General features: G+C 41.1%; 2 protein-coding genes across 10 annotated transcripts in view; one reads left to right on the top strand and one right to left on the bottom strand.

Annotated features, from left to right (window-relative positions):
• LEF1 (lymphoid enhancer binding factor 1) overlaps nucleotides 1-26,022 on the top strand; it is a 112,456-nt gene that overhangs the window by 73,921 nt on the left and 12,513 nt on the right. For 4 of the 9 annotated variants that reach the window (XR_010601283.1, XM_005287903.5, XM_024106836.3 and 1 more), the window contains 2 exons: nucleotides 129-236; nucleotides 10,276-10,324. Coding sequence is in view for 6 of the 9 variants with exons in the window: in XM_005287903.5 (XP_005287960.1) it covers nucleotides 129-236; nucleotides 10,276-10,324 (157 nt within the window). In the remaining 3 variants the exon portion in view is untranslated. Of the gene's footprint in view, nucleotides 1-128; nucleotides 237-10,275; nucleotides 10,325-10,967; nucleotides 11,009-17,844; nucleotides 19,200-20,755; nucleotides 20,818-26,022 lie in introns of all 9 variants that reach the window. The other 5 variants (XM_005287904.5, XM_024106837.3, XR_006176766.2 and 2 more) reach the window with 4 other exon arrangements.
• LOC135983583 (general transcription factor II-I repeat domain-containing protein 2A-like) lies at nucleotides 869-7,556 on the bottom strand. The gene has a single exon (XM_065596195.1). It carries the CDS (start codon nucleotides 6,298-6,300, stop codon nucleotides 4,492-4,494), a length of 1,809 nt encoding a protein of 602 aa, XP_065452267.1. The 5' UTR covers nucleotides 6,301-7,556; the 3' UTR covers nucleotides 869-4,491.

Raw genomic sequence — 26,022 nt, 5'->3', positions numbered from 1 at the left:
AGTAATGAATTTCTTCTCCACTTGCAGTGAGACAGGACCAAAAAAGGGTCACAGAAACATTTGTTCATGAGACACATTGCTTGGGTGTGATGTATTTCCTAGTTTAACACTGTTTGTTTTATTTCCAGTGGCATGCTCTCTCCCGTGAAGAACAAGCTAAATATTATGAACTAGCTCGGAAAGAAAGGCAGCTACACATGCAGCTTTACCCAGGCTGGTCTGCAAGAGATAACTATGTAAGTCATTTACTGAATGGATATTTTCAACCAGTGTTTCCTAACTGATATTTACTTTTAAAAGGCTCTGGGAGGTGGGGTGGTAAAGGGCCATAAAAATTTAGCGGTGTATTTACTTTCCTTTAAGGAAATCTGCTTGCTTGTTGCATTAGTGCTTCTTGTGTCATAATTACAAATTAGTGTGGAACTGAGTGGGTGGAGTAGATAAGAAGCAAAGGGAGTTTAGTCATCTTAAGTCCCTTAGACGTCTCTGAAAATCATAGTCTAAAATGACAATACATATAGGTGTAAAAGTTTTGGTCTTCACTTTAAACATCAAAGTTTGGAAAACTTTGTAGCCTTAATACTTTCTGACTGATGCATTCTGTCTTGAAATGCATGAGCATGATGCCTCATATTTTTGTGAAAGAGGAAACTCGAAGTTCAACATGTAGAATTAATGAATTAAGATTTTTTTCTTCCTTAAGATTATCATATGTCCTATACAATTTATTGTATTACTACGTATAGCTCTGTGAAAGTAACTCTCTTCAAATTTCACGTGCTGTTTTCCATTTGGTTTTGGCCGATTGCTATCCAAAAATCTTCTTTTGAGAAAACTTCCACAGAATGGACACTTTTATAGGAGAACATAAAAATCATTGTGTTTGCAGCAAACTGATCTTTATCTCAAATCTTAATTTCCCATTTCTCCAAAAATCCTGAATTATTTTGAAATACCAAATCAAGTTGTCAATAAGGTTTTCAGCATGTGAGGCCACCCTGAGTAAGAGCCAAAGTAGAGGAAGACTTATTTACAGTGTCTGATGGGATGTTCCTTCATAAATCTCTTACAATTACATGTACAATGAACGGAAGGAAAATGCAGTTGGCTAAAATCTGGCCCTTGCTCATGATGCATTCTGGAGTGAATATTCAAAGCTGTGGAGAGAATTTAGCCTTGTGAGAGCCAAGCAATTAAATTAGGGTTACCATATTTTGAGTGTCCAAAAAGAGGACACTCCACGGGGCCCCAGCCCCGCCCCCTGCCCTGCTTCCGCGAACATTTGATTCGCGGGAAGCCTGAAACAGGCAGCAGGTAAGCTGCGGGGGGGAGGAGGAGGCGCGGCCCAGTCTGGCCCCCCCAACCGAGCGGCTCCCTCCGGCGGCCGGCCCCAGCCCCAGCGTCTCCAGCCTGGCTCGGCTCCTGGGGTGCCGGCCCCGGGCCCGGCCCCCGGCCGAGCGCCCCTGGCCCAGCACCCAGCGGCGCCGGCCCCTCCCTATTTTCCCGGACATGTTCGGCTTTTTGGGATTTCCCCCCAGACGGGGATTTGATGCCCAAAAAGCCGGACATGTCCGGGAAAATCCGGACGTATGGTAACCCTAAATTAAATATCAATCTGCTGCTCTGAAAGTGTAGCCTTTTGAATCTGTTATACATCATGAAGGCTTATCCAAACTGATCTATTGCCCATTAATTGCTGAAAAGGAGGCTCAAAACTTAATTTCATAGTATGTCTGTGCTTGTAACTGCTATAACAGGTCAAAATGTGACCTGGTCAAATGTAACGGGTCAAAACATGAAGCTTGTGATTCTGTAAGAAGCAGCATCCTAGCCTCCAACTTGAGAGACCAGGGTTTAATTTCTTCCCTGCAACCTGGGATCTTGGTCACTTAGAGAAATGCACTTTATTACACTATCTTATAGGTGTTGGGAGAATAAATATGCTAATGATTGTGTGATGCTTTGATCCTATGGTACTGGAGTTAAAGCTGCTTTTATTATTATTATTATTAGTTTTTGGAGCACTAAAAAAGTCTATTTGTGAATTCAGGTTGAATTTGACTCAGATTTTCAACAAGAAAAAACAGAAGAATTTCAAAAGAAAAAATGTTTTGTTTTGACTTTTTTGTGTCTAAACATTGGCCACATTTTGAATTTGAAATCTTCCTATAAATAAAAACCCACACAGACTGAAAAACACCAGAAAATCGCAAAATAAAGCACTCCAGCTGTTTTGAGTCAACTGAAAACAAATACCTAAGAGAGCCCATGGCAGCTACAGTTTTCATTATAAACCAGTTTTTCTTAGGGTATTTTTTTATTTGTGAGTTAAACTCGGGGGGGCGGGGGAGGGATTCTTAGCAGTGAGGGTGTTAGTCAGGTCAAGTGGCTTCAGGGCTATTATCTTTACCAAAATAAATGGCTTGTTCCCACCTGACTCCCACTCCCAGCTATGTTAACGCACACTTATTAATTCTGGTAAGCCCTGTCTACAGTAAGAGATTGACCTGTTCCACCTATTAATAGGCTGTTCTGTGCCACTCATCACCATGGTATTTGTGCACCTCACCACAGAACTCTCCTCTTACGGAATATTCCAAGTTGCAGCTGCATCAGGCTCCCTGTTCTGTTGCATGGCCAGCCCAGCAATACTCCATAGATGAACCAGAGAGCTAGGCAATATCTGTAACAGTGCCTTGGGTAGGAGAACCAGCACCTGTGTGAGGAAATGCTGGCAATAAACTAGTTAACCTAATACACTCATCCTTTCAACCTGGGCAACTACAAGATATAGGGGAGACCATAGGGAAGTTGGGTTTGATGTCTATCTTCAGTGCAACACCTCCAGATTAATGACTCTCGGTCGGCATTATTTTCAAGCCCAAATCAGATCATGCTGCTAGCCCAGGGGTAGGCAACCTATGGCACATGTGCCGAAGGCGGCACGCGAGCTGATTTTCAGTGGCACTCACACTGCCTGGGTCCTGGCCACCGGGACCGGGGGGCTCTGCATTTTAATTTAATTTTAAATGAAGCTTCTTAAACATTTTAAAAACCTTATTTACTTTACATACAACAATAGTTTAGCTATATATTATAGACTTATAGAAAGAGACCTTCTAAAAACATTAAAATGTATTACTGGCACGTGAAACCTTAAATTAGAGTGAATAAATGAAGACTCGGCACACCACTTCTAAAAGGTTGCTGACCCCTGTGCTAGCCATTACATTCTGACAGTGAGGCAGAAGTGCCATGTTGAGACTCTCTTGGGTATTTTTGATATTGCAAATAAGGGCACTCCTGTTTTTGGTGTCACCAACTGTTTTGTTTAGTACTCTATCACACTTCTCTGGGTGCATGCATATGATGGACACAGCATATGATACAGTATGCTCTTGGACACAAGGTTGCAGTACCTTTTTCTCTTCTCTTAGAAGAATACAGTTCTGTGTTGCAGAGGTGATGAGCAGAACAGCCCAGCAGAGAGCAGTTTATGGCTTAAAATAAATTGCTTCAACAGTGATTCACATTTTTTAAATGGTCACTTTCCCTGGTTATGTTTGAATTGGACTTTAGACTGGTCAATATACACATCTAGTACATGAGGTATAAATACCCTTGAATGTTACGATGTTTTGGGGATATTAATGTACTGGTGGCTGAGTTTTACACAACATACTCCTCCCCTCCTCCCGCCCCTTCCCCGTGTGATGCTTTTGTTTTATTTGGGCTCTCTCAGAAATCTCATGAGAAGGAACATTTCACAAGTGCATTGTTTAAGGTGACAAGATCCTTGGCAAAAAAAATTTCTCATGGTATTCTTGAAAAGACATTGTATTGGGATCCTCGTCAGTAAACAGGGGGAAATTGCTAGCAAAACTACTTCTGTCATTTGATAACACCATTACGGGAGACCCAAAAAAATAATGTTAACGTAACAATGTCTGAGCTGCCAGAATTTAATACCATTTTTGGGGAATGCTGACAACTAGCTTTTCCTGAATTTTCTGATCTAATTTCAAGTAGTTTTCATCTATCTTAATACTTCAGTGTATTCATAACTTCACCTTAGATGGCAGGGTCAAACAAAAAAGGGGTCTTGCGCTCCGATATTCCCAAACTGCATGTTGCATCATGACAACTGCTCTGTAAAGAGGCACTCTCTCTAGAGCAGGGGTGTCAAACTCAATTGCACAGGGGGCCAAAACTCAAAACTCGCGGGCCGAACAGTATAACCATTTATTTAACAGACTAAATATTTATGTTTTTTAACCATTAATATGAACCAAAATACAGGATATCATTCCAAAATAAATACATTTCAACTTAAAATATTTTGCTCTTCATAAAAAAATATCCTGTCAATACAATACATTCAAAATCTGTACATGCTGGAATATTAAAAAATCTGAAAATATAAATAAAAAATTGAATTTAAAGCAAAAGTATAATCATAACAAATCATAACATTCCATTTTCTTGTCCTATTTAGTCAGAGCCTGATACTTGGAGTCTTTTCTTTGCAACAAGTTCGTTTATGTTTGGGGTTAGGTTCTGTGTTGTGAAGATTCTCAGGATCGATTGCAGGTGTTCATCAGTGAGGCGACTCCTGTGTGACGTTTTGTTAATTTTCATCACAGAGAACAGCTGCTCGCACAGATATGTGCTGCCAAACATGGACAGGATTCGAGCCGCATGTTGGCGGAGCTGCGGCATCGCTTCAGGAATGAAGCGAGTGAACTGTGCTGGCCCCGCAGTGTCGTACTTTGCCTTCAGTGTCCCGTTACATTGCAGTTCTATCAGCTCCATCTGCATTTCTACAGGTGCGGTTTCCACATCGACTGCAAATGGGTTGCGAAGCAGCTCGAAGTTACTTTTCTGTGCCTCAAAGTCACTGAAGCGCCGTGCGAACTCAGTGCGCAGCGCGCTGAGTTTTTCAGCAAAGGTGGCATTTGGGAAAACTGTGGCACTTTCTTGGTTCCGTATTACTTGGCAACAGGGAAAGTGAGACAAGTTGCATTGGTGCATTTGTGTCTCCCATAAGCGCAGCTTCACTTGAAATGCCTTCACTGCATCATGCATATCGGTTATTATGTGCTCCCGTCCCTGGAGTTGAAGGTTTAAAGCGCTAAGATGCGACGTTATGTCAGCCAGGAACGCCAACTCACATTTCCACTTTTCATCCCGCAGAACTGTGCAGTCTTTCCCCTTACTGTCCATGAACTGGCAGATTTCCTCTCGCAGCTCAAAGTGTCTTTTGAGAACTTTTCCCCGACTTAGCCACCGAACCTCCGTATGATATGGCATATCGCCAAACTCGCTATCTATTTCCCGCAGAAAAGACTGGAATTGGCGGTGATTTAAACCGTGGGCTCTGATAAAGTTGACGGTTTGTGTTACAATGTTCATCACATGATCCATTTTTAGGACTTTAGCACTCAGCGATTCCTGGTGTATGATGCAGTGATACACTGTCAACTCACCGGCACAGTTCTCCTCCCGCATCTTTGAGCGCATCCTTCCCACCAGTCCATTTTTTTCACCACACATAGCAGGTGCGCCATCTGTTGTAAGTCCAACGAGTTTTTCCCACGGCAGTTTCATGTCGGTTACACTTTGAAATACATTTCCAAAGATGTCTTCTCCTTTCGTTGTCCCGTGCATCGATTTAATGTCCAGTATTTCCTCTGTTACGCACAAATTGGAATCCACACCACGGATAAATATCGCCAGCTGTGCAGTGTCAGTCGCGTCAGTAGTTTCATCCACGGCAAGGGAGTATGCAACAAAATCTTTTGCTCTTTCAATCAACTGTGTTTTCAAATCAGTCGCCATCTCACAAACCCGATTAGCAACAGTGTTTCTGCTGAGGCTTACATTTGCAAACGCTCGCGTTTTATCTGGACAAAGGACGTCGCACACTTTCATCATACAATTCTTTACGAATTCCCCCTCGGTAAACGGCCGTCCTGATTTGGCGATCTCTTCGGCCACAATGAAACTTGCTTTCACAGCAGCTTCACTTTGTGATTTTGCTTTGGTGAAAAACGTCTGCTGGGATGTCAAATTCTTCTTCAACTCCTCTACCTTTTGTAGCTTCTGTCCTGCGCTCAGGTTTTTGAATTTGTTCTCATGTTTCGTCTCGTAGTGCCGTCTTAGGTTATACTCCTTCATTACAGCGATATTACTCCCGCAAAGGAGACACACTGGTTTACCTGCAATTTCAGTAAACATATACTCATTCTCCCACCGGCTTTGAAAGCCTCGGTTTTCAGAATCAAGTTTTCTCTTGGCCATTGTTGGGGTCTAGCTTTGATTTGATATTAGCGTTGTATACATCAACAGACCGCGAACTTGAACCGCGGCTTGCCGTTGGCGGCAATTGCACTGCATCATGGGATTTGTAGTGTGTGTTATTGGGGCGTCATATCACAGGGCCATTAAAAACAGATATATAAAACGATTTCGCGGGCCGGATATAGTTGTATGGCGGGCCGGATGTGGCCCGCGGGCCTTGAGTTTGACACATGTGCTCTAGAGGTATAGGTGGCACAGGTGCTGATGTGCCTTTGGAGCCCTTGAAGTTTTGGTTTCGCTCACAAGTTAAGTGTTTGGTCTTGATCTAGCCTCTGGAAGTTTATTCATATCCAGTTATCTGGTGCTATTGGTGCTCTGCTGAGGACAGGCAAGGAGGTGAACATCAGGAGTGATGCAGGCCAGGATTGGCAGAGTGCTGTGTGGCAACTGGCATAATGTTTGGTAACAGACACTTAACGAATACTAGCTGGGTCATCATGTGATCACAGACTTACTTTTCCTCATCATCCCAAGGAGGTTTAGAAGACCAGAGTTTTGATAGCAATGTAGGGCAAGAAAGAAACGCCACTGAAGGATGTAGAGATGGCAGTTAGAATGGGCTATGGCCAACAGAAGCTAAAAGTGGGGGCCTTGCTAAAAATTGAAGCTTTGTAAAAGATCACAGATGAGACCCTGCCCTCTTTCATATCTGAAGAGGGAAACGGTTAACTCCTGACACATTCTTTTACTGCATGGGTTGGCATGACTGGCGTGTGGTCACGTAAGTGCTCATGTAGCGTTAAAGGAAGGCAGGAGTTCTGGTCGCATCTAAAGTCTTTATGGCCTATCCTTAACCATTCTGTTGCATTCAGTGGCTAAAAAAATTGTGCTCCTGGGCAAATAATCTAACATTTTGTGCCTTTGTTTACACATGTGAAGTAGATATACCTACCATATGTGTATTTGGAATTTAGTGTCTGCAAAAGTGCTTTGAGATACTTGAATGAAGGATCTGATACAAATCAGGAGTTGTTCACTAATCCTTTTGGCTGACCACTTTACCTATTAACATGAGAGTTTTACAGTGCCACTCATCAGTAATATGGTAAACAAAAACTGCATTTGAACTCAATATATTCCAAGCAGGCTTCTGGTATCCTATAGTTGATTTTTAAAATGTTTTAGGCCTGAACTATGCTAAAAAGTTAGGTCAACTCAAGTAAATCGCTCTGGGGTGTAAAAATCCACATCCCTGAGCAATGTAGTTAAGCCGACCCCAGCCCCCGCCCCACCCCGATGTAGACAGTGCTAAGTCGACAGAAGAATTCTTCCATTGACTAAGCTACCACCTCTTGGGGAAATACGCCACCAGGAGAACCCTTCCTGTCTGCATAGGTAGTGTCTACACTGAAGCGTTACATGGTGCAGCAGCGAAGCTGTGCCATTGTAGCATTTCAAGGGTAGACAAGACCTGATTTGCAAGAAGGGGTTCCGTGTAAATATGTCCCTATTCAGATGGACTAGCTATACCTACCTTTTTTTAATATTATGCCACTACTTATCAATCCATCAGGTAGCAGAAAGCAAATTAGCCCTGGTTAAAAGTAGTACAACTTTTTATAGCAGATTACCTCAATTAGAAGATAACTCTGTTTTACTTTAGATTCCCCTAATTTGAATTGAAAACTACATATTACCTTGTATTTATGTATAGCATCTTTGCTTTGGGATCCTTCAGAATTAATCTATATAATAAAGTATTTTGTCCATCACTGAAATGTAGCTGACTAGGAGATGGAACACTTACATCCAGCGGTTTGACAGTGAGTATAAGAATACTGTAGCCAATTGAAATGGCATTAGTGAGTGAACAGCAATACTGATGACCACAATTTGACTGGCATGATCGTGGAGAGCTTCAAAGGAGTTGTCATAACTATAAAGGGAAGGGTAATAGCTGTCCTGTGTACAGTACTATAAAAATCCCTCCTGGCCAGAGACTCCAAAATCCTTTTCCCTGTAAAGGGTTAAGAAGCTCAGGTAACCTGGCTGGCATCTGACCTAAAGGACCAATAAGGGGACAAGATACTTTCAAATCTTGGGGGGGGGAAGGCTGTTGTTTGTGTTCTTTGTTGGGGAGTGTGTTCGTTCTCGGGACTGAGAGGGACCAGACATCAATCCAGGTTCTCCACATCTTTCTAAACAAGTCTTTCCTATTTCAAACTTGTAAGTAAATAGCCAGGCAAGGCGTGTTAGTTTTCCTTTGTTTTCTCAACTTGTAAATGTACCTTTTACCAGAGTGTTTATCTTTGTTTGCTGTACTTTGAACCTGAGACTAGAGGGGAGTCCTCTGAGCTCTTTAAGTTTGATTACCCTGTAAGGTTAATTTCCATACTGATTTTACAGAGATGATTTTTACCTTTTTCTTTAATTAAAAACCTTCTTTTTAAGAACCTGATTGATTTTTCCTTGTTCAAGATCCAAGGGGTTTGGATCTTGATTCACCAGGAGTTGGTGGGAGGAAGGAGGGGAATGGTTAATTTCTCCTTGTTTTAAGATCCAAGGGGTTTGGATTTGTATTCACCAGGGATTTGGTGAAGGTTTTTCAAGGTTTCCCAGGAATGGCATCCATTGAAATGGTGGCAGCCGAACCAGAGCTAAGCTGGTAGTTAAGCTTAGAAGTTTTCATGCAGGCCCCTACATTTGTACCCTAAAGTTCAAAGTGGGGATCCAGCCTTGACAGGAGTAATCCTTTCTCTCAATGCCAAGAACACAAATGTTGGATGCACTTATGTAACAAAAGTTGTTCCAGACAGAATGTCATACTGTTGGAAAATAACTCAATCTATTATGGTGCATATAAATGCATGTCATTATGTTTCAGAGGTAACATTCCTCAGTCCTGGTCTACACTGGGATGGGGGAGGGGGGATCGATCTAAGTTATGCAACTTCAGCTACATGAATAACGTAGCTGAAGTCAACATACTTAGAGCTACTTACCGCAGTGTCTTCGCTGTGGTAGGTCGACTGCTGACGCTCCTCCATTGACTCCGCGTACGCTTCTCGCTCCGGTGGAGTACCAGAGTCAACGGGAGAGCGCTCGGCAGTCGATTTATCGCGTCTTCATTAGATTGATCGTCTTCACTGGATTGATCGCTCCGGAGGTAAATGTAGACATGCCCTCAGTTAACCCCACATCTAGATGAGTGGGGCAGTTCATGGCTCTTTGAGCTATTGTTTCAGGCTCTTTGCAAACTCAGAGACCGTGCTGCGTGGATTTTATACTTGGTTCATGGTTTTTAAAAGGTTATCTTTGCAAGCACAAGGACTAGCAATTTTTAATGAAAATTTAGTTTTTGGAATGCAACTCTGCTCCAAGGGTGGCTTCTATGGCAAATTGTTCAGCCTCATGACACACAGGGCCTTGATTTTTACAGTTAACGTACTGGAACAAACTTTCAGAGTGATTTATAACAGGAGGGCAAGTCTAGTTGCCAACTATTTCTGCACCTGGAAAACCCTTCTGTTGGTGTCACATGACTGTTTCTTTCCTATTTGATTCTAAGATGATATATGAAGGCATCTTAGGACTGTAAATTATGGTACTGACCTAGTGTTTCTACATCAGCAAGAAAATATTTCTGCTGGTGGTCTACCTGGGATGAAATAATGCTGGCAAATGCTAGGTGTCTAGGCTTGTCACATTTTTAAAAAATGCATTCTAAGGCCCTTGCACATTTTTCTCCATAAGCATGAAAAGGGTAAAACTGTGGCTACAGTTGGAACTGCTGGAAGAAATGTGAGATGGGTTTTAACTACATTGAAAATGCTATTGCTTCAATGCCACTTTCTCACAATATCCTCAGATTTGGGGTATTATGCAAAGAATTCCTTTAATGGTTATTGGGTGGAGGTGACAAAGGAAAAATAAGTCTATATATAGAATGGTATGGTAAAATCATCTATCTTCCAGGGGAAGAAAAAGAAGAGGAAGAGAGAGAAGCTACAGGAGTCAACGGCAGGTATGTTGAGAGTGGCTGGCTCTCTTGTTTTGTTTTTGTTTTACTTTCCACATGTCATATGTGGAATTACACACACACACACACACACACACACTTCCATTTCAGAACACTTTCACTTGCTTCACCTCTTTCTATATTTAAAATATTTTATTTTGAATGTGAGTGACTAAACATGCATCAAATATGCATTTTCACTCTCAGATAGAAACTGAGTATTTTCACTTTGGATGAACGTATCCATTGCCACCTTTATTGTCTTGTTTTGCTTGTTTATTTCCTTTATGCCCATTTCCCTATCATACTTAGACCAAAGAAAGCGTGTCAGACCTGTGATTATTTGACACTAAATAATCCTTTCATGTAACTTGAGTAGCCACTGTAGTATTTCCATTGTGTTTTTACATTTTAGTTTTTGTACACTAACAGCTGCCTTATAGGCTGGCTCAAAGCATCAGTGAGGTCTCTTCTTTTCTTTTCCTTTTACTTGAAAAATATATTAAAAAAAAAAAACACAACAAAATGGCTGGTATAAGAACCATAAAAAAGAACAAAACAAATTATATAATATTGTAGCATAAAACTTATTTGGAATGTGCAAAAACTCTTCAATGGAAATTTGTTAAAGAACAACAATCTTCTACAGGTACAGGTCCCAGAATGACAGCTGCCTACATCTGAAGCATGGTAAGAACATCTCTAAAGCTTTACTGCTAAAATTCAGTTGTAAAAGACACTCTTGTAAAACTACTTAGATTTAATTCTACAATTAAATCTAAATTTAGCACAAATTATAGAAATACCATATCCCAAAGAAACCTTGTTTTGATTATTGATGGTTTTTATACCGGCTATGTATTAGAAATTTACTACCTCCCTTTTCTTATTTACATTTTTCAAACAGACCATACCTCACTGACTAGCTGCAAGTCTGCCTGTGAAGCACAGGGATGGCTTTATTAAGCAATATAAACCCTTTCAGCCAGCACACCACACAAAATTCATAAACAGCAGGTTAGAGTTGTGCTTTGTAGCACTGCAATTAACTTGTTGCTGACTTCAGGATGCTGGTTGGCTGGGTGCACTGGTTTGCTTTTTCTCATAGTCTTATACTTTAATTGAAAATGATTCATAAACACTAACAAAAAGCGAGGTATAAGAAAATAGACTATTTCAGCTATTAAGAATTTTTCTCCTGTGATGATTGGGCTAAGTCTCAGTTTCTTTGTTTTAAATTTCAATTTCTGTTCTCCATTTTAGAGATTAGAGATTCTTCTCTTCATCTCGCTCTCCAAGAGTAGATCACTATTAATTTACACAATGGATAGCCATTAAAGGTATCTGATATGCTTATCAGTATAGACTCTACCACAGCAGAATTTTTGTTTCTCTTTGTGCTAGAAGGAGGTTCAGCTTCCTCCTCTGTAATGAGATCCATTTATGGAGGCCACTGAGTCAGTTGAAATATTTCATTTTCACAATCTAATTAGCCCAGATTGTACCTACAAAAGTCCTCAAGTGTTTTAGGCACTATAACAAATATAAATAAAACAAGTATTAGTTAAATACTAATATGGACAGATCCTGCAGAGCAGTGACTCACCAGCCACTGCATGCCCTCTCATGGCTGGGCTTGGCAGGATCACCTCCTCTGTCGCTCCCTCCTTATAGCCTCCTTGGCCCTGCAGAGGTCTGCTTATTCTCAGGACTCAGCCCACTGGCAGGTCACTTAATCTCTCCCCACTAGGGTAACAAAGTACAACTGACAAACGGAATTCAATGACCTTATGTTGGGTTTTTGGCCCCTAACCCTGAGTCCAATGGTCCTTCCACTTTCTTGTCTCAAGGCTTCCAGTAGTCTTTATATCTTGCATCAGGGGGTTTCACACCACCTTCCTTGGTTTGGGGAGAGGAACACAGGTCCCCCCAACCGCTCTGGGTTCTGGTCCTGGTCCTGGTCCCAAGGTCTGCTCCTTCCAACTCCTTGCTGTCCCTGGGTTCTTCCTATCTTGGTCTGTTCCTAGGCCCTTTTGCCCAACTCCTTTCTGGCTCTGGTAGTGAGCAACACTGCCCAGAGCATCTGGTTCTTGCCCTTTTATCCACCCCTGTAGTTTTAGTCTCTCTCCTGACCAATTCAGAATTTCTTTCTCAGGAGAGAACACCAGGGCCTACTCTCCTGGGCTTCTTTCCCCCTTTGCCCTGAAACCTTCTCTTCATATTAACCACAAAGCTCCTCCCCTACATATTAGCCTTAATTGAGCCTGACATGCCCTGTAGTTGCTAATTGAGCTCACCAATGCCCCTTAACCCTTTCATTGCCAGTGTGGGATCTGAATCACATTCCAGGTCCCTTCTCTCTCTCTCCTTCCTCCTGAAAAACTCTTGGCTACAGAAAGAAAATGTGTGTAGCTACTAAATCTTCTATTGTTTGTTTCCATGGCTATCTTCACGCTTTGAAAGTAGCCAGTAAAACTGTTATCTATTGGATGTACAGCTGCTTGTGCTCTACCAGAGGAATACAAGCTAAGCTACTCTACTATTTCCACTGTGCTATATGCCACTCAGAATACAACTCGCTACCCTTCTGCATGTTATGCCGTCATGTTATTCAGTCTAAACTGTGTTGTGTTGAAGAGCTATTTGTTGTTTTCAATAGTGAAATCTTAGGGGTGTGGTTTGGTTGAAATGAATAGAGAAGGGGGAAAATATACAAGTAAATGTATAGGTTAGATGTTTTGCCTTTTATGCAAAATTTCAGAAAATCTGACCTGGACCCCTTTTTATAGTAAACTTTATTAGAGTCTGCACAGCAAATATTGTTCTGATGTCAGATTTGTCAAAAGTAAACGTGAATGTCTTGGGTATTAGACTCAGTACCTCCTTCCTTGCAGTCTCTAAATACAAGTTTTATTGAGTACTATGCTAAAACACACGCTCTGTACCATGCATAAAAAAAAAACAGGCTCATTCTTTGTTAGAAACTCATCTGCAAGCAAGTCCTGTTGCTTATTCATCTGAAATCCTCTTCTCTGAGACTTCACTACTATTTGTAGAGGTGATTTATATAGTGAAAAAGCTCATGACTGCAAGTGGAGGAACAAGAAGTGGGAACAGATTGATGCCTAAACAGCAAAAATCATATCTATGTATCCCTAATGATAAAACAGAAAAAGGAGCCTTTAGTAAATATTGTCAATTGTATTGAAATTGAAAATACTTAGGAAGGGTCCCTTTTTTGCAGATTATATGCATCTAGATCATGTGGAACTAGTCTACTTTTATTATGCAGGTATACCAGGTAGGATGGCTCTTGCTATTTTCATGGAATCATTTGCCCAGTAAGAGAACAGTGGTGGCCCAGGAAAATTGGGAAATACAAACCATGACACTTCTCAGCATGTGAATAATATCCTACTTGGCTTAACCTTTATCTCCTTGCCAAATTTAATAAAAATGTCATGTACATGGTTTAATCTTGGGCTTTAGAGTTATGATAAAACTGATCTTTTGACTTACTATCATCACAGGTCCAAATTTATACCCTTTCTGAATTCTTGTAGATGGGCAAAATACTTAAGTGGTTAAAATCTGTTAACGTGTAGGACTTATCAAACTTCAATATATTCCACTCAGTTAAAAGCTCTTGAACACTGGGAAATTTTTCAGTTTTTCTTGGATTGCTTTGATTCTCAGAACAGATGCTCTACCTCAAGTGAATTATTTGTGTTGGGAATATTTTTATGAACTCTGTCAATAACAAAGAGAATGTTCTTACTAGCTGAAATAGAAGTGGATGAATGTGTTGCAAATGTTTGTGTTTTTTCCCTAACTGGCGTGGGAAGTGTTGTTATAATACCTGTCTCTCTATCCTCACGCAGTTTGTAACATGGAATTTGAGAATGGTAGATATCTTTTTCTCCATTGGAGCTAGGCTGTCTTGTTTGTTCTGTGCAGGTAGCTTTTTTTTGAATGACACTTGTTGATACAGTGATTGTGTGCGATTATAAGGGCAGTGCAAATGTGTTCCAGTGAGAGATACGAATGGGCAGACTGATTCAGAAAACATAAGTCCCCCAAACGTAAAATAACGGATCTTTACTTTGAAGGCTAGGATAGGTATCCTTTCCACAGGGCCGGCTCTAGGTACCACCCCAGCAAGCAGGTGCTTGGGGCGTCCAAGGGGAAGGGGCGTCACGTCGGGCTGTTCTGCGGCAATTCAGAGGCGGGTCTCTTTCGGAGGGAAGCACCTGCTACCGAATTACCACCACTTTCTTCGGCACGGTGGAGCTGCCGCCAGAGTGCTGCCGATCGCAATTGCAGCTCCCCCCCCCCCCCTCCCCATTGCTTGGGGCGGCAAAAACCCTGGAGCCGGTCCTGCCTTTCCACACCCAGTCCAGGGTATATTTTTCCTACAATAGGCATCTGTTTCCTTAATATACTACAATGTCCACAATAGGGCTGTTGCAGTCTGTACTGGCCAGACCTTTCTGAAATAAGTCTCCTGGACTTCCCTGGGGATGAGCGATGATAATGCATTAGGGAGTGCCCTTAAAATGAGATTCACTAAAGGGTCTGAGATCTGAAGATCTCAGAGAAGCAAAAAGTGCTAAATTGGCACACCACACACCATCTCTACAAATGTAAGGAATCCATTGGAGGTCAGAGGGCAAGCGGTCAGGCTCTGAGGATAAACAGAAATTAGTGGGGGGAGGGAGCAAAGAGAGAATCCATAGGTCTAGGCAGTGGAGATCAGCCTGAGACTTCTGTACTAAGGGGAGTGTAGTTGAAAGAAGGATGAGATGGGGGAGGCGTTAGAAGAAGACACATTCAAAGAGAGATGGGTTAAGGCAGTGGTTCTCAATCAGGGGTACGCAGAGGTCTTCTGGGGGTACATCAACTCATCTAGATATTTGCCTAGTTTTACAACAGGCTACATTAAAAAGCACCAGCAAAGTCAGTACAAACTGAGATTTCATACAATGACTTGTTTATACTGCTCTATATACGATACACTGAAATGTAAGTACAATATTTATATTCCAATTGATTTATAATTATACAGTAAAAATGAGAAAGTCAGCAATTTTTCAGTAATAGTGTGCTGTGGCACCTTTTTGTATTTTTATGTCTGATTTGTAAGCAAGTAGTTTTGCTGAAGCTTGCGGGGGAGGGGGAGGGAGGTTCACAAGACAAATTAGACTCCTGAAAGGGGTACAATAGTTTGGAAAGGTTGAGAGCCACTGAGTTAAGGTATATGGAAAGGTGTGCCCACACGTGTTTGAGTGTATCCGAGTTAAGCCAGGGCCTCAAACTTTTTGCTCATCCATCATTTAATGAGAACTAATCGCTTTACGAGTTGCTCACCTCTCCACATGTGAACACCTGTAAACTTTTTACTGCCCCACTGTTGGTTATTTAAAGTTAGTTTTCATTTGAAACCCTGCTTCATGCTGACCTGTCTGCTGCATGAGACTTGGAGATTGGATTCTGACTAAGCTTAATAAAGTTGTTTGAAAATGACATGCTGCAATGCTGAGTTCAGTGCCTGGCAATCCAGTGTTTGGAAACTACTCTGTGATCCTCAAATGCATATGGTGAATTTCAAAGCATTACAGAATTGTCTCCAAACATATTTTGGTGGTGGTGGTGGTTTTAAGCAGATATTGCTTAACACAGCATCAAAAATATTGCTTATTTGTTGGAAAAACACTTTTTCTAGAATCAATCTGAAGGTGCCATATGACTTGCCAATGGTAAAAGTAGCATTTTTGGTGGGGAGGGTGGCTTCAGATCAATGAATTGATAATGAAAAGGTCACTCTTGGGGGGGGGGGGGGGGGAGAGAAGGCAGCTTGTATACTCAGAATGCAGGCATCCTTAGCAAACCCATAAATGGCAGCAACTTCTGTACAGGAAGTGGAGATTTCAGATTCTTTTGACAGAATCAAACAAGCTGCTTTTTCTCATTATGAACTGAAGAACTACTTCTAAATTGCTGGAAAGGTGCAACTAAAAAACACTTACAAAAAATCCCACTCTAGATTGTTACACTGAAATGTGGAAATATTTAACTTGACATATACAAGAACTGTGATTGGCATATCACTTAATGATTTGCACCCTGCCATATGTCAAGTTCTCAGCTAGTTAAGGAGTGATAAAGTAATTAGAAATTAAAGCTGGGAGAATTAAATATATCCTTATTTGCAGTTTTCAACAATTTGGCAGGACTAGCATTTAATTTAGTTCAGCAGCACTCTCAAATATGAGAAGAAAACCTGAATAATTTTTATTTACAATCAAAACACATTAGAGGCTTACTTTGATTATTTTTTTTTTTTTGCGAGGCTTAAGTGGAAGACTAATTATTTTACATTTAAGTATCTATTCCCTTACAGGAATATTGGAGCCAAATTCTATTAAAAAAGGATGAGATTTTGAATAGCTGGTAACTAATGAATCCAAAACTAAAATTTATTTCTAAGCAGTAGTGGAAATGAGTGAGACGGTGACCAGAACAATGTGAACTAGACGAAACCTACTGCCATAAATAATATAATATGTGAAAAAGAACTTGGTCAGATGACTGCAGTTTACCAGGTAGTTTCCTGGCCGATGTCATGTAGAAACATGAAGATGAAGTACACATCTTATTGCTTGTCTGGTAAAGCTCTTTAAATTGCTGGTAGATTAGTAAAAAATAAAAGCAATCCAGTGACAGATTGGAGAGTTCAGTAAGCAGAGTGTAGAGAACATCAAAAATGTGACCCCGGATTTGTTAATGTGTCAGGAGTTGGGAGGGGGCATAATTCCAGTTTTATTTACTTTAACGCTTATAAATTTCCTTTGGCTGACATAGTTATTCTAGTAAAGTGTGTTTGGATGTAGGGAAGGTGGCTGTCAGCAAAAGTGTTTTTGAGGTGTAAACATTGTGACCCTGTATGCTATCTGGCAGAGAAGCAAGAGAGTGTTCACTCTAGTATATCTTATCAATCCCCTAAGCTATAATAGTGAAAATAATTACCCCGCCACTTTCCCTTAAAAATAGCAATATGACTACTGCAGTGAATCTAAGTCTTAAGTGACCAGCAAAGCGCATGGTCTCCTCTGGTGCTTTATGATGTATAAAGCTTATTTGCATTTTTAAAAAAATTGTTACCACATGAGAAATTAGGTCTTGTCTACCCTGGAAGCTCTCTGATGGCTGGAGAACTAGGGTAATGATGACATCATGTTTTGAGAGAGTGAGTGTTTTTGTTGAAACAGGTGTTAATATCAGGGATTAACATTTTGGAAATACCTGTAGGTATCTTTTGTTGAAGCTTCAAAAAATGTGTAAAAGCACACATGGACTTAATGTATGCAGCAGGTCTGCCAGAAAACCAAGCGGAGATCAGTTTTGATAGTGACATTTCTAATGTGAAAGACAAACAAGAAGGAAAGTCTCCTCCCTTCAAGTGTTCATACATTACGAAGAAACAAAAAAGACAAACTTTTTTTTTTTTTTTAAATTGTCCTTTTCAGGTTACATGTAGAGAATACGGTGACACCTATTGGGAGAGATGAGGAATAGAACATTCTTCTACTTACCTTTTGGCATTTGTAGTAGATTCCAGAATAAACCTGTTAAGTTTTTGTGCCATGTCTCCATCTGTTACCTAGGGCATAGTGTGTGGTTTTGTTTGTTTGATTTTTTTTTAAGGGAACATTGGCAGGTGAATCTAAGGTGAACATATAAATTTTCTAAGCTTTTTTACAAATGTTAGGTCAAAGTGATTCCATGGATTTAAACTATTAAGATGATTGGTATTGAAATCCTAACCTGCAATATTTGCAACCCACATACTCTACTACAAGAGCTAGAAAGTGAAATCAGATGAGCTATACACAAGTGAAACTGACTTGTCCCTGTTCATGCTCCAAATTTATGAAGTCCAAAAAGTAAATAAATCAGTGTTGACTATTTAGAATCAACATTTTTAATTAATAAAACAAAACCCTGTTTCAAAGGAAACTTCTGTGAGGCAGGAGTTGTTTTACAAGATCTTGAAATCCCCTCCATAGAAAATGTTTTTTTTTTAAATACCTTTTAAGGTGGTGTTGGAGTGAGGGAGGGAATGTGAAACTTTTGCTCTAATTTTGACCTTTGGGAAGAAGAGAGTTGGAGGGTAGTCCACCTCCACCCCTGCTCAGAATTGCATGGTTTAGTGAATTTAGCACCGACAGGCAACTGAAGTTCTGAGTAGAGCCTCGTGTTGAGGATGGAAATTCTGTTTTACAGACTATTTTAAGATTTCAGTTCAAATCAGAATGAAACTTGAAAATTTCAGCATTCTCCTTTACAAAACTAAAAAGGTCGTATCAAAATATTTTGTCCTAAAAATGTTCAAAACATCCTGTTTTGACATTCAGAATTTTTTTCTTTCCCCTCCTGAAATGAATTTTTGGCAAAATCAAGCATATCATGAAGCGTTTCAGTTTCAATGGAACTGCATATTCCAACAGAATATGGTTCCATTGATTCTCCGACCAGCTCTAGTCCTGAGTTCTATTTCCCCTCTACCACTGGCTGGCATTTTATAGTACTTTGCACTTGGGAAACACACTCTAACATTTTGTAGTAAGTAAAACATGAAAACAACCATCTTACATATAAGCAACCTGAGGCTCAGAGGTTTTGACTTAGCGGCCTGACCTCTGCCAATTATTAACTGAACTGGTCTCCTGAGCCTGATCTGGTACTTAAACAACTAGCTCTCGCTGCCCCCCAGACAAGTCTATTTATTTAATCTTTGATCCTCTCCCCAGTTTAAAGTCTTCGACCATGAGCAAAAATCTGAAGGTGTACAGGGTTAAGACTTCCACAGCGACACGTATAGGTAGGGCCTTACCAAATTCACAGTCCATTTTGGTTAATTTCATGGCCAGAGGGCTTTAAAATTGCTCAGTTTCACATTAAGCTCACAATGTTGTAACTGTGGGAGTCCCGACCCAAAAAAAGGTCGGGGGAGGGAGGAACCAGGGATGTCACAAAGCTGTGGGGGGGAGGGGGTCACAGGATTGCCACCCTCACGTCTGCGCTGCCTTCAGAGTTGAGCTCTCAGAAGCCGTGCAACTTCCTGAAGCTGGGGGAGGTTTCTGGAGGTGGGTCTGATCTCCCCTGTGCTGCTGCTGGGAGCACCCCAGCCAGGGGCTGCTAGTCCTGGCCTGGATGGGAAAGGACAGGACTTCCTCTTCCCTTGCACGGACCTGCTGATGCAGATTCATCTGTGCTATTATGTGAGTGGGTCCATTTACTTTTTCTGCGTCTGCTTCCTCATTGTAAAAATAGGGATAATGTGCTATGCACACAAAATGTTTTATGAAGAGCTACAGAAGTGCAATTTATGAAATCTGCTCTCATTTAGGTGGAATTAGAACTCTGGACACCCTGATTCCCAGCACGTGACTTTTGGAAAGCACAGCCTCCCTCAGTATATTCAAGGGTCAGAAGGTAGAATTTTAGTGCAAAAATAGCTCAAGGTTCCATTGTGGAAAAATTTGCATTCACTTGAAAGTTGAGGAAAGCTTTTTTGTTAACTGTTGTGATTTGTTTTTTCTTGCAAATTTATCCCCTCGTGAGTTGTTAGAATTGGAGACTAATGTGTATTGCTATTTGCCTTAAGTACTCCAGCTTGAGAGCACAACAGAGATAAGGTTTTTGTTGTTTGTTTGTTTAGCAGTTGGTGGTTGTTAGGAAATGATGATTGAGCCTTTGGGTTCCAGCGTGAGTTCTATGCATTGCTACTTTGCATTGGAAACTTCGGACTTGGGAAAGAGGGAGTTAATGGAGCTATGTAAAAACAGATGGCTGTAACAACAGAGAGATTTTTGCTCCAATATAAAATTATTTCTGTCTGAACTCATTCATGAGCATAGGCTGGATTTTGACGTTGGTTCTTCAAATCAGAGTTAAGTCTAACCAAAAATTGTACTTGCTCTCGCTTAAATGTGATTTACAAGGGGGGGAAAAGTTTTTGCCATTTTTTTGCTTCTTTTTTATCTGAAGAAATTTTTACTTGATTTACCTTTTAAATATTAAGAATATCAAGTTATTGCAAGCAACTTTCTTGCTTTCATAAGAGAATCGAAGGGAATCTTTGCACTTGCCACTGTCAGGTGCTTGAGTTAGTACTGAGTTAACAAAATTTGAAACCTTGACTAAATTCCCTTCTCCTCTCAATTGTGCGGGTTTTACTTCCTTGTTGTGATGTTATACTTTCTTTTATCAGACCAAATCTTTCAGCAGGAATAGTGTAGACAAGAACTGAATTTCTAATGTAAAAAATTAAGCAATTCTCCCCCCCCCCCCTTTTGAAAGGTTTATTCCGTCAAATGTTCATTATACATCATAAAGAAGCAAAAAGGGCACAAACCCATTTTTCCTCCCTTGCAGGTCACTTAATATACTGATCATTCTTCTCTCAAAGACGCTGCTGGAGTCTTGGCTGCCTAGAGGTAACCTGAAGTTTTTATTATAAACTACAGTTTCTTGTCTGAAATGGAAGAGTTTCCAGTATAATCCCTTCAATCACAGTAACAGTGATTAGTTTGAGGGTCATCTTTGGGCTCTCTACAATGCCTTTAACAAAATCCGCTGCTGGTGCTACTCCACCAGTGGGAACCCTAGCATAGCCAGGGCTTTAGGTAGCCACTGGCACTTTAAGCCCTGTCATTAACCCCCCTGCTTTGGAGTAGGTTTGACTCATATCATATAAAACACCAGCAGATGCTGCTGCATCTGCATAACACTAGTAATCCCACTGTAATTGCCAGCACTGGAGCTGAACTGGTGCTAGCATGGATGAAGAATAGGGTGACCAGACAGCAAGTGTGAAAAATCAGGACGGGGGTGGGGGGTAATAGGAGCCTATATAAGAAAAAGACCCAAAAATCAGGACTGTCCCTATAAAATCAGGACATCTGGTCACCCTAATGAAGAAACTAAGAATTTCCTGGATAGACAAGGTGGGGGTGTGTGTGTGTCTTATAAATGCTTCAGTCTAAGAATGTACTAGTAGCTTGATTTTTTTTTTTCTATTTACTTGTGTCTTTAATATTGAGAAACAGTAGCAAGAAGTTGGGCCTTTAGCAGTAGTTCTGCAAACTCCAAAAGAAAATAACATTTTTGGATTTCTAATTAGTTTTGCTCAGGACATAGTTTGACATGACATTCAAAACACACTAATAAAAAGCAGGTTTTGCAATTGAAATCCCGCCCTCCCTTCCCTTCTTTCCACCGCCCCATCCCAAAGTGCTGTGGAAACACCAGGCAAATGCAGCCCATTTTAAAGCACACTTGTTCTCAAATAGCTTTTTCCGGGGCGCTAGTAGTTCTCCCCTTTATCCACCGCCTTTGTAAGGCTATTTACACTCCCTGCTTCCAATAACTGATCTGAACTGGATGATTCTGTATAATCCCCATCATCCTCCAGCACATCAGCCTCTCTAAACTTTGTTTAATCATGAAGATGAGTAACTTTATTTTGTAATGTTCTGTAAAATGAGGGTGATAAGGCCTCCAGGGACTAGTATTCATTCCATTTCATTGCAAGGAGTAGGGAGGAAAAGGGTGCAAAACTTTAGTCACACTTTTTTGGAAAGCAAAAATCATTTTTGTTTTTTTCACCCAACTAACTTCCAGTTGTGAGTCACAAGTCTGGAGCTGCTAGTTGCTGAAGTTCAGCTTTATCAAAATCTAAGAGCTTTTTATGTTTGATTTTTATTTCCATTTAAGTTACTTATTCCAAAGACAGAGAGGGGTGTGTGTATCTTCTGCAGTCTGATGTACAGTGCAAATGGCAGGCTGTGGCTCAGGCTCAAGACTTCACATATGTAAAATGTGACTTGCAGCACTTTCTTTGAAGCCTAACCACAGCCAGGGAACTGTAATTGCAGTCTTTGATTGCGCCGACTTCACTTGTGGATTGGGCTTTGCTGGGGCATGCCTGGCTTGGCCAGACTTCAGCTGCAGCCCCCCAGTGAAGTCTCAGATGTGGGAAGTCTTCAGTCTCCTTAGCACATGCCTGTGGTTTCTTGAAAAGAATCCTGATTTGACCTGTTTTATATCTTTAAGGCAACACCATAGTAGTAGTTTGGTTTTTTTTAAAGGTAGTGTTTGGTCTATCAGCAGTAGAAGTTACTTTCAGTTTGTAGCCTTAACATATAGGCAGCTGGGGGGGAACTGTATCCTAGCCCTCATTTTCAGGCTAACTACTATGTAATTTTCTATAGTATTACCCTGGAAACAATAACTTTAGGTCTCCTTTTTAACACCTCTTTGTACAATTGGAATCCTGTAAGCAGCCTTTTTTTACTGGTGGAAAAAGGAATGAGGAGAGGAAGGGAGAGGTTATGAAAATGTGAGCCAGAAATTGCTACAGTTGTACTTTGACTCAGAAAGTAGTAAAGGTCCCCGTTTAAAAATTGAAGGCCAGAGCAAGGCCGTGGTCGTTATTTTAACCTCCTGACTTCAAAGACAGCTTGCTGGGAAGGGAAGGGGGAGGAGGTAGGGAATCATCTCAACAGAAGAGCATTTCATTTCCTTCAGTGAAGTAGACATTGGTGGCTGCTAATGGGGAGTAGTTCTGAATCACAGCACTTGTATCTGACTGCTGTGAACTACTGGCCTGGCGCCTCAAGGCCATTCCTCAACAGGAAGCTGAATGTTTTCATGTAAGACTGAGAGGAAAACCTTCCCAGGAAGAGCAACCTGGACCAAACCTTTGAAAATCTGGGATGAAAAGGCACAAAGTAAATATAAATCTGCAGGGTGCTCTCACCAGTGTTCCTCTGCTGTTTGCTTGGCCTCTTTCGTGCTCCTTGGAAAGGTAGAGCCCTTCATAACTCTTTGATCCCTGTATGATATGGAGCAATGTGCTACTTTAAAAAAAAATGCAGGAAACTGAAGAGGCTTTTTTTAGTTGGGGCTTGGGATGGTTTTCCAAGGAAATAGGAACTGAATTAGTCAATACAGACCATGTCTGTTGAAACAGCTGTTTCTTTGCAATGAGCATTTGCCTTTGCTAGTTAAGGGCACAACAGCTTTACTTGCTTTTTTTGTGACTACCAAGCACAGCACCAAGTGAAAATTTTCCTTATTCAGCTAAGTAGGGAGGAGGGTGATACAGAATGTGTCAGCTCTCCCTCAAATTAAACATCTGAATGGATTTTGCAGCAGGATTTGCATTTTCATTCTAGTGCAGTTCTGCTTTTCTGAAGCAGCCTTGTTTACTCAGTGTTTGTCCTCCCTCACCTTTTCTCTTCCACCAAAATAATGGTTCTTAGTAGACTCTTTTGATAATTCAACTTACTGGTTGCGATTTAGGACCTGATCCTGCAACCACTAAAGTAAAGAAATGTCTTGATTTCAGTGTGTGTTTGGATTTGGTCCCCAGAGAGCTTTAGCTTGTATAATTGCTCAGTTAAAGTAATAAGTCAACCACTGTCTAACCCAGGGATAGGCAACCTATGGCATGCGTGCCACCTTCAGCACGCAAGCTGATTTTCAGTGGCACTCACATTGCCTGGGTCCTGGCCACTGGTCCAGGGGGCTCTGTATTTTAATTTAATTTTAAATGAAGCTTCTTAAACATTTAAAAAAAAAACCTTATTTACTTTGTCTATTAGACAGAGACCTTCTAAAAACATTAAAATGTATTACTGGCACGCGGAACCTTAAATCAGTGAATAAATGAAGACTTGGCACACCACTTCTGAAAGGTTACCGAGTCCTGGTCTAACCAATAGCCAAGATGCACTGTACAAACACCTTCTATAATGAGACTTCAATTTAAACTGCTGACAGGAATGTACTTTACATTTTCAAGTCTGGCACACTGGATAAATATTTGCACCCTAAGCTTTAGTTACAGCTCTGATGACATGATAGAGCCACTCAGCAATATGATTCTCTAACCTGATGTCTGATTTGACATATATTATAATAAACTAACCACATAAACCCATTTGTTTGAAAAGGGTTTATCTCTTGGCTTACCTGATCCAAGGTGCTATACTGTCTCATTTGTTAAATCACGACCACCTTTTCTTTAGTGTTTGTCATTCTTTTTTCTCCTTTGTCCCCCCCCTCCCCCCATGATTGGAGAGGTGTTAACTGGCAACTTCACCTTCTGTCGTCCCTTGAAATTGTGTTAACCGCTTATGCTAGACAATGTGTTCCACCTTGTACTGTACCTTTTCCCAGACCCTGCAGAGAAGTTTTGTGTAAGCGCCAAAGCTTTTTTCTCTCTGAGGTGGGTTGAATAAGATATTACCTCTTATCACGGACAGCAGAAGAAATCTTTGGATTACCTATGAAGTCTGAAATCTGTGTCTGATAATTTCCAGTCATTTTAAAAGCTCTTCTAATGAGAAGGTTTAAGTGGCAATTGTGCAGTACCTGAAGGGTTACAGTTCACATAGATGTTGATGGCATAACAACACTGAGCTCACTATTGAAGAGTGATTTTTATGCTGAAAATACCTGATTCACCATCTAGCACTGTGCCATGACTCACTAGACAAGCGTTGGGAGGGGTTTTTATAATCCTGCTGTCTGGGTCAGGAGGGTATGAATGACTGTTGAATCAGCAGTTACATGGGTAGCTGGGTTAGCCAGATTGAGGTAATACAGAGACTTATAAAAATCAGGATTGTTTATCTCTGGAGGGGGAATGAGCAGTACTTAAGGCTTGCACTGGTGACCTTTTGCATGCCACAATATTAGCCATTCCTAAGATCCTTGCAAACTCTACAGTCAGAGACCACATGGCTCAGTTATTTGACAGTAGTCTCTGAATGACCTAGCTGATAGACAGGACAACTTGTTCTCACTGTTTCACACTATGGCACAGGTCCAGAGGACCCTGCTAAGCAGCCTCCCATTTGACCTTTCCCATAGTTGCTTAAAGACAATTTATTCATTTCGAAGGCTGTCTACATTGGCAATTGAACGACACAACTTTTGCCGCAGCAGGTGCCACTGTGAACAGTGCATTGGCAGCAGGAGTGCTCTCCTGCCAGCTTGTTGGGGGTGGAAGCTTTTAGTCAGCAGGAGAGCCAAACAGCCGCTACACTGCGTGACTTTTAGCAGCCTAAATAGAGTAGGGTGTGAGGCACCAACCAAGCTGGAGTTCTAATTGATTCCTACTATTGTCATATTGAGGTGTGAGGATGTCTAATCCTCTAACAGACTTCTAGGTCAATTGTTGCAAGGAACTAAAGCCCCCCCACAAACGGGAATTATTTCTCTAAAGCTAAGTCTACACTGGCACTTTCATCACTCAGGGGTGTGAAAACACCCACCACTGCTCCCCCCCCCCCCCCCAACGACGAAAGTTTTGGTAAGTGTGGACAGCGCTTCGTTGACGGGAGCCATGCTCCCATGGACAAAGCTACCACCCCTTGTTGGCGGTAGTTTGTTTGTCATGTGACTGCTCTCTTCCACTGATTGAGCTGCTACACAGTGCACCTTACAATGATGCAGCTGCAGCAGCACAGCCACACCATTATAAGGTGCACAGTGTAGACATGGCCTAACACTTTGACTTGCCCAATCTAGAGCGATGGGCACCTTAAATGTTAATAATGCAAAGTAATCTGGTGAATATATAAAACAAGAGCCCTGAATATTCTAACTGGCGTCCACCATAAGCCAAAGCA

The sequence above is a fragment of the Chrysemys picta genome, chromosome 5 (genome assembly GCF_011386835.1).
Source record: "Chrysemys picta bellii isolate R12L10 chromosome 5, ASM1138683v2, whole genome shotgun sequence".
In the NCBI taxonomy this organism is placed as follows: Eukaryota; Metazoa; Chordata; order Testudines; family Emydidae; genus Chrysemys; species Chrysemys picta.
This window is presented reverse-complemented; position numbering and strand designations above follow the sequence as displayed.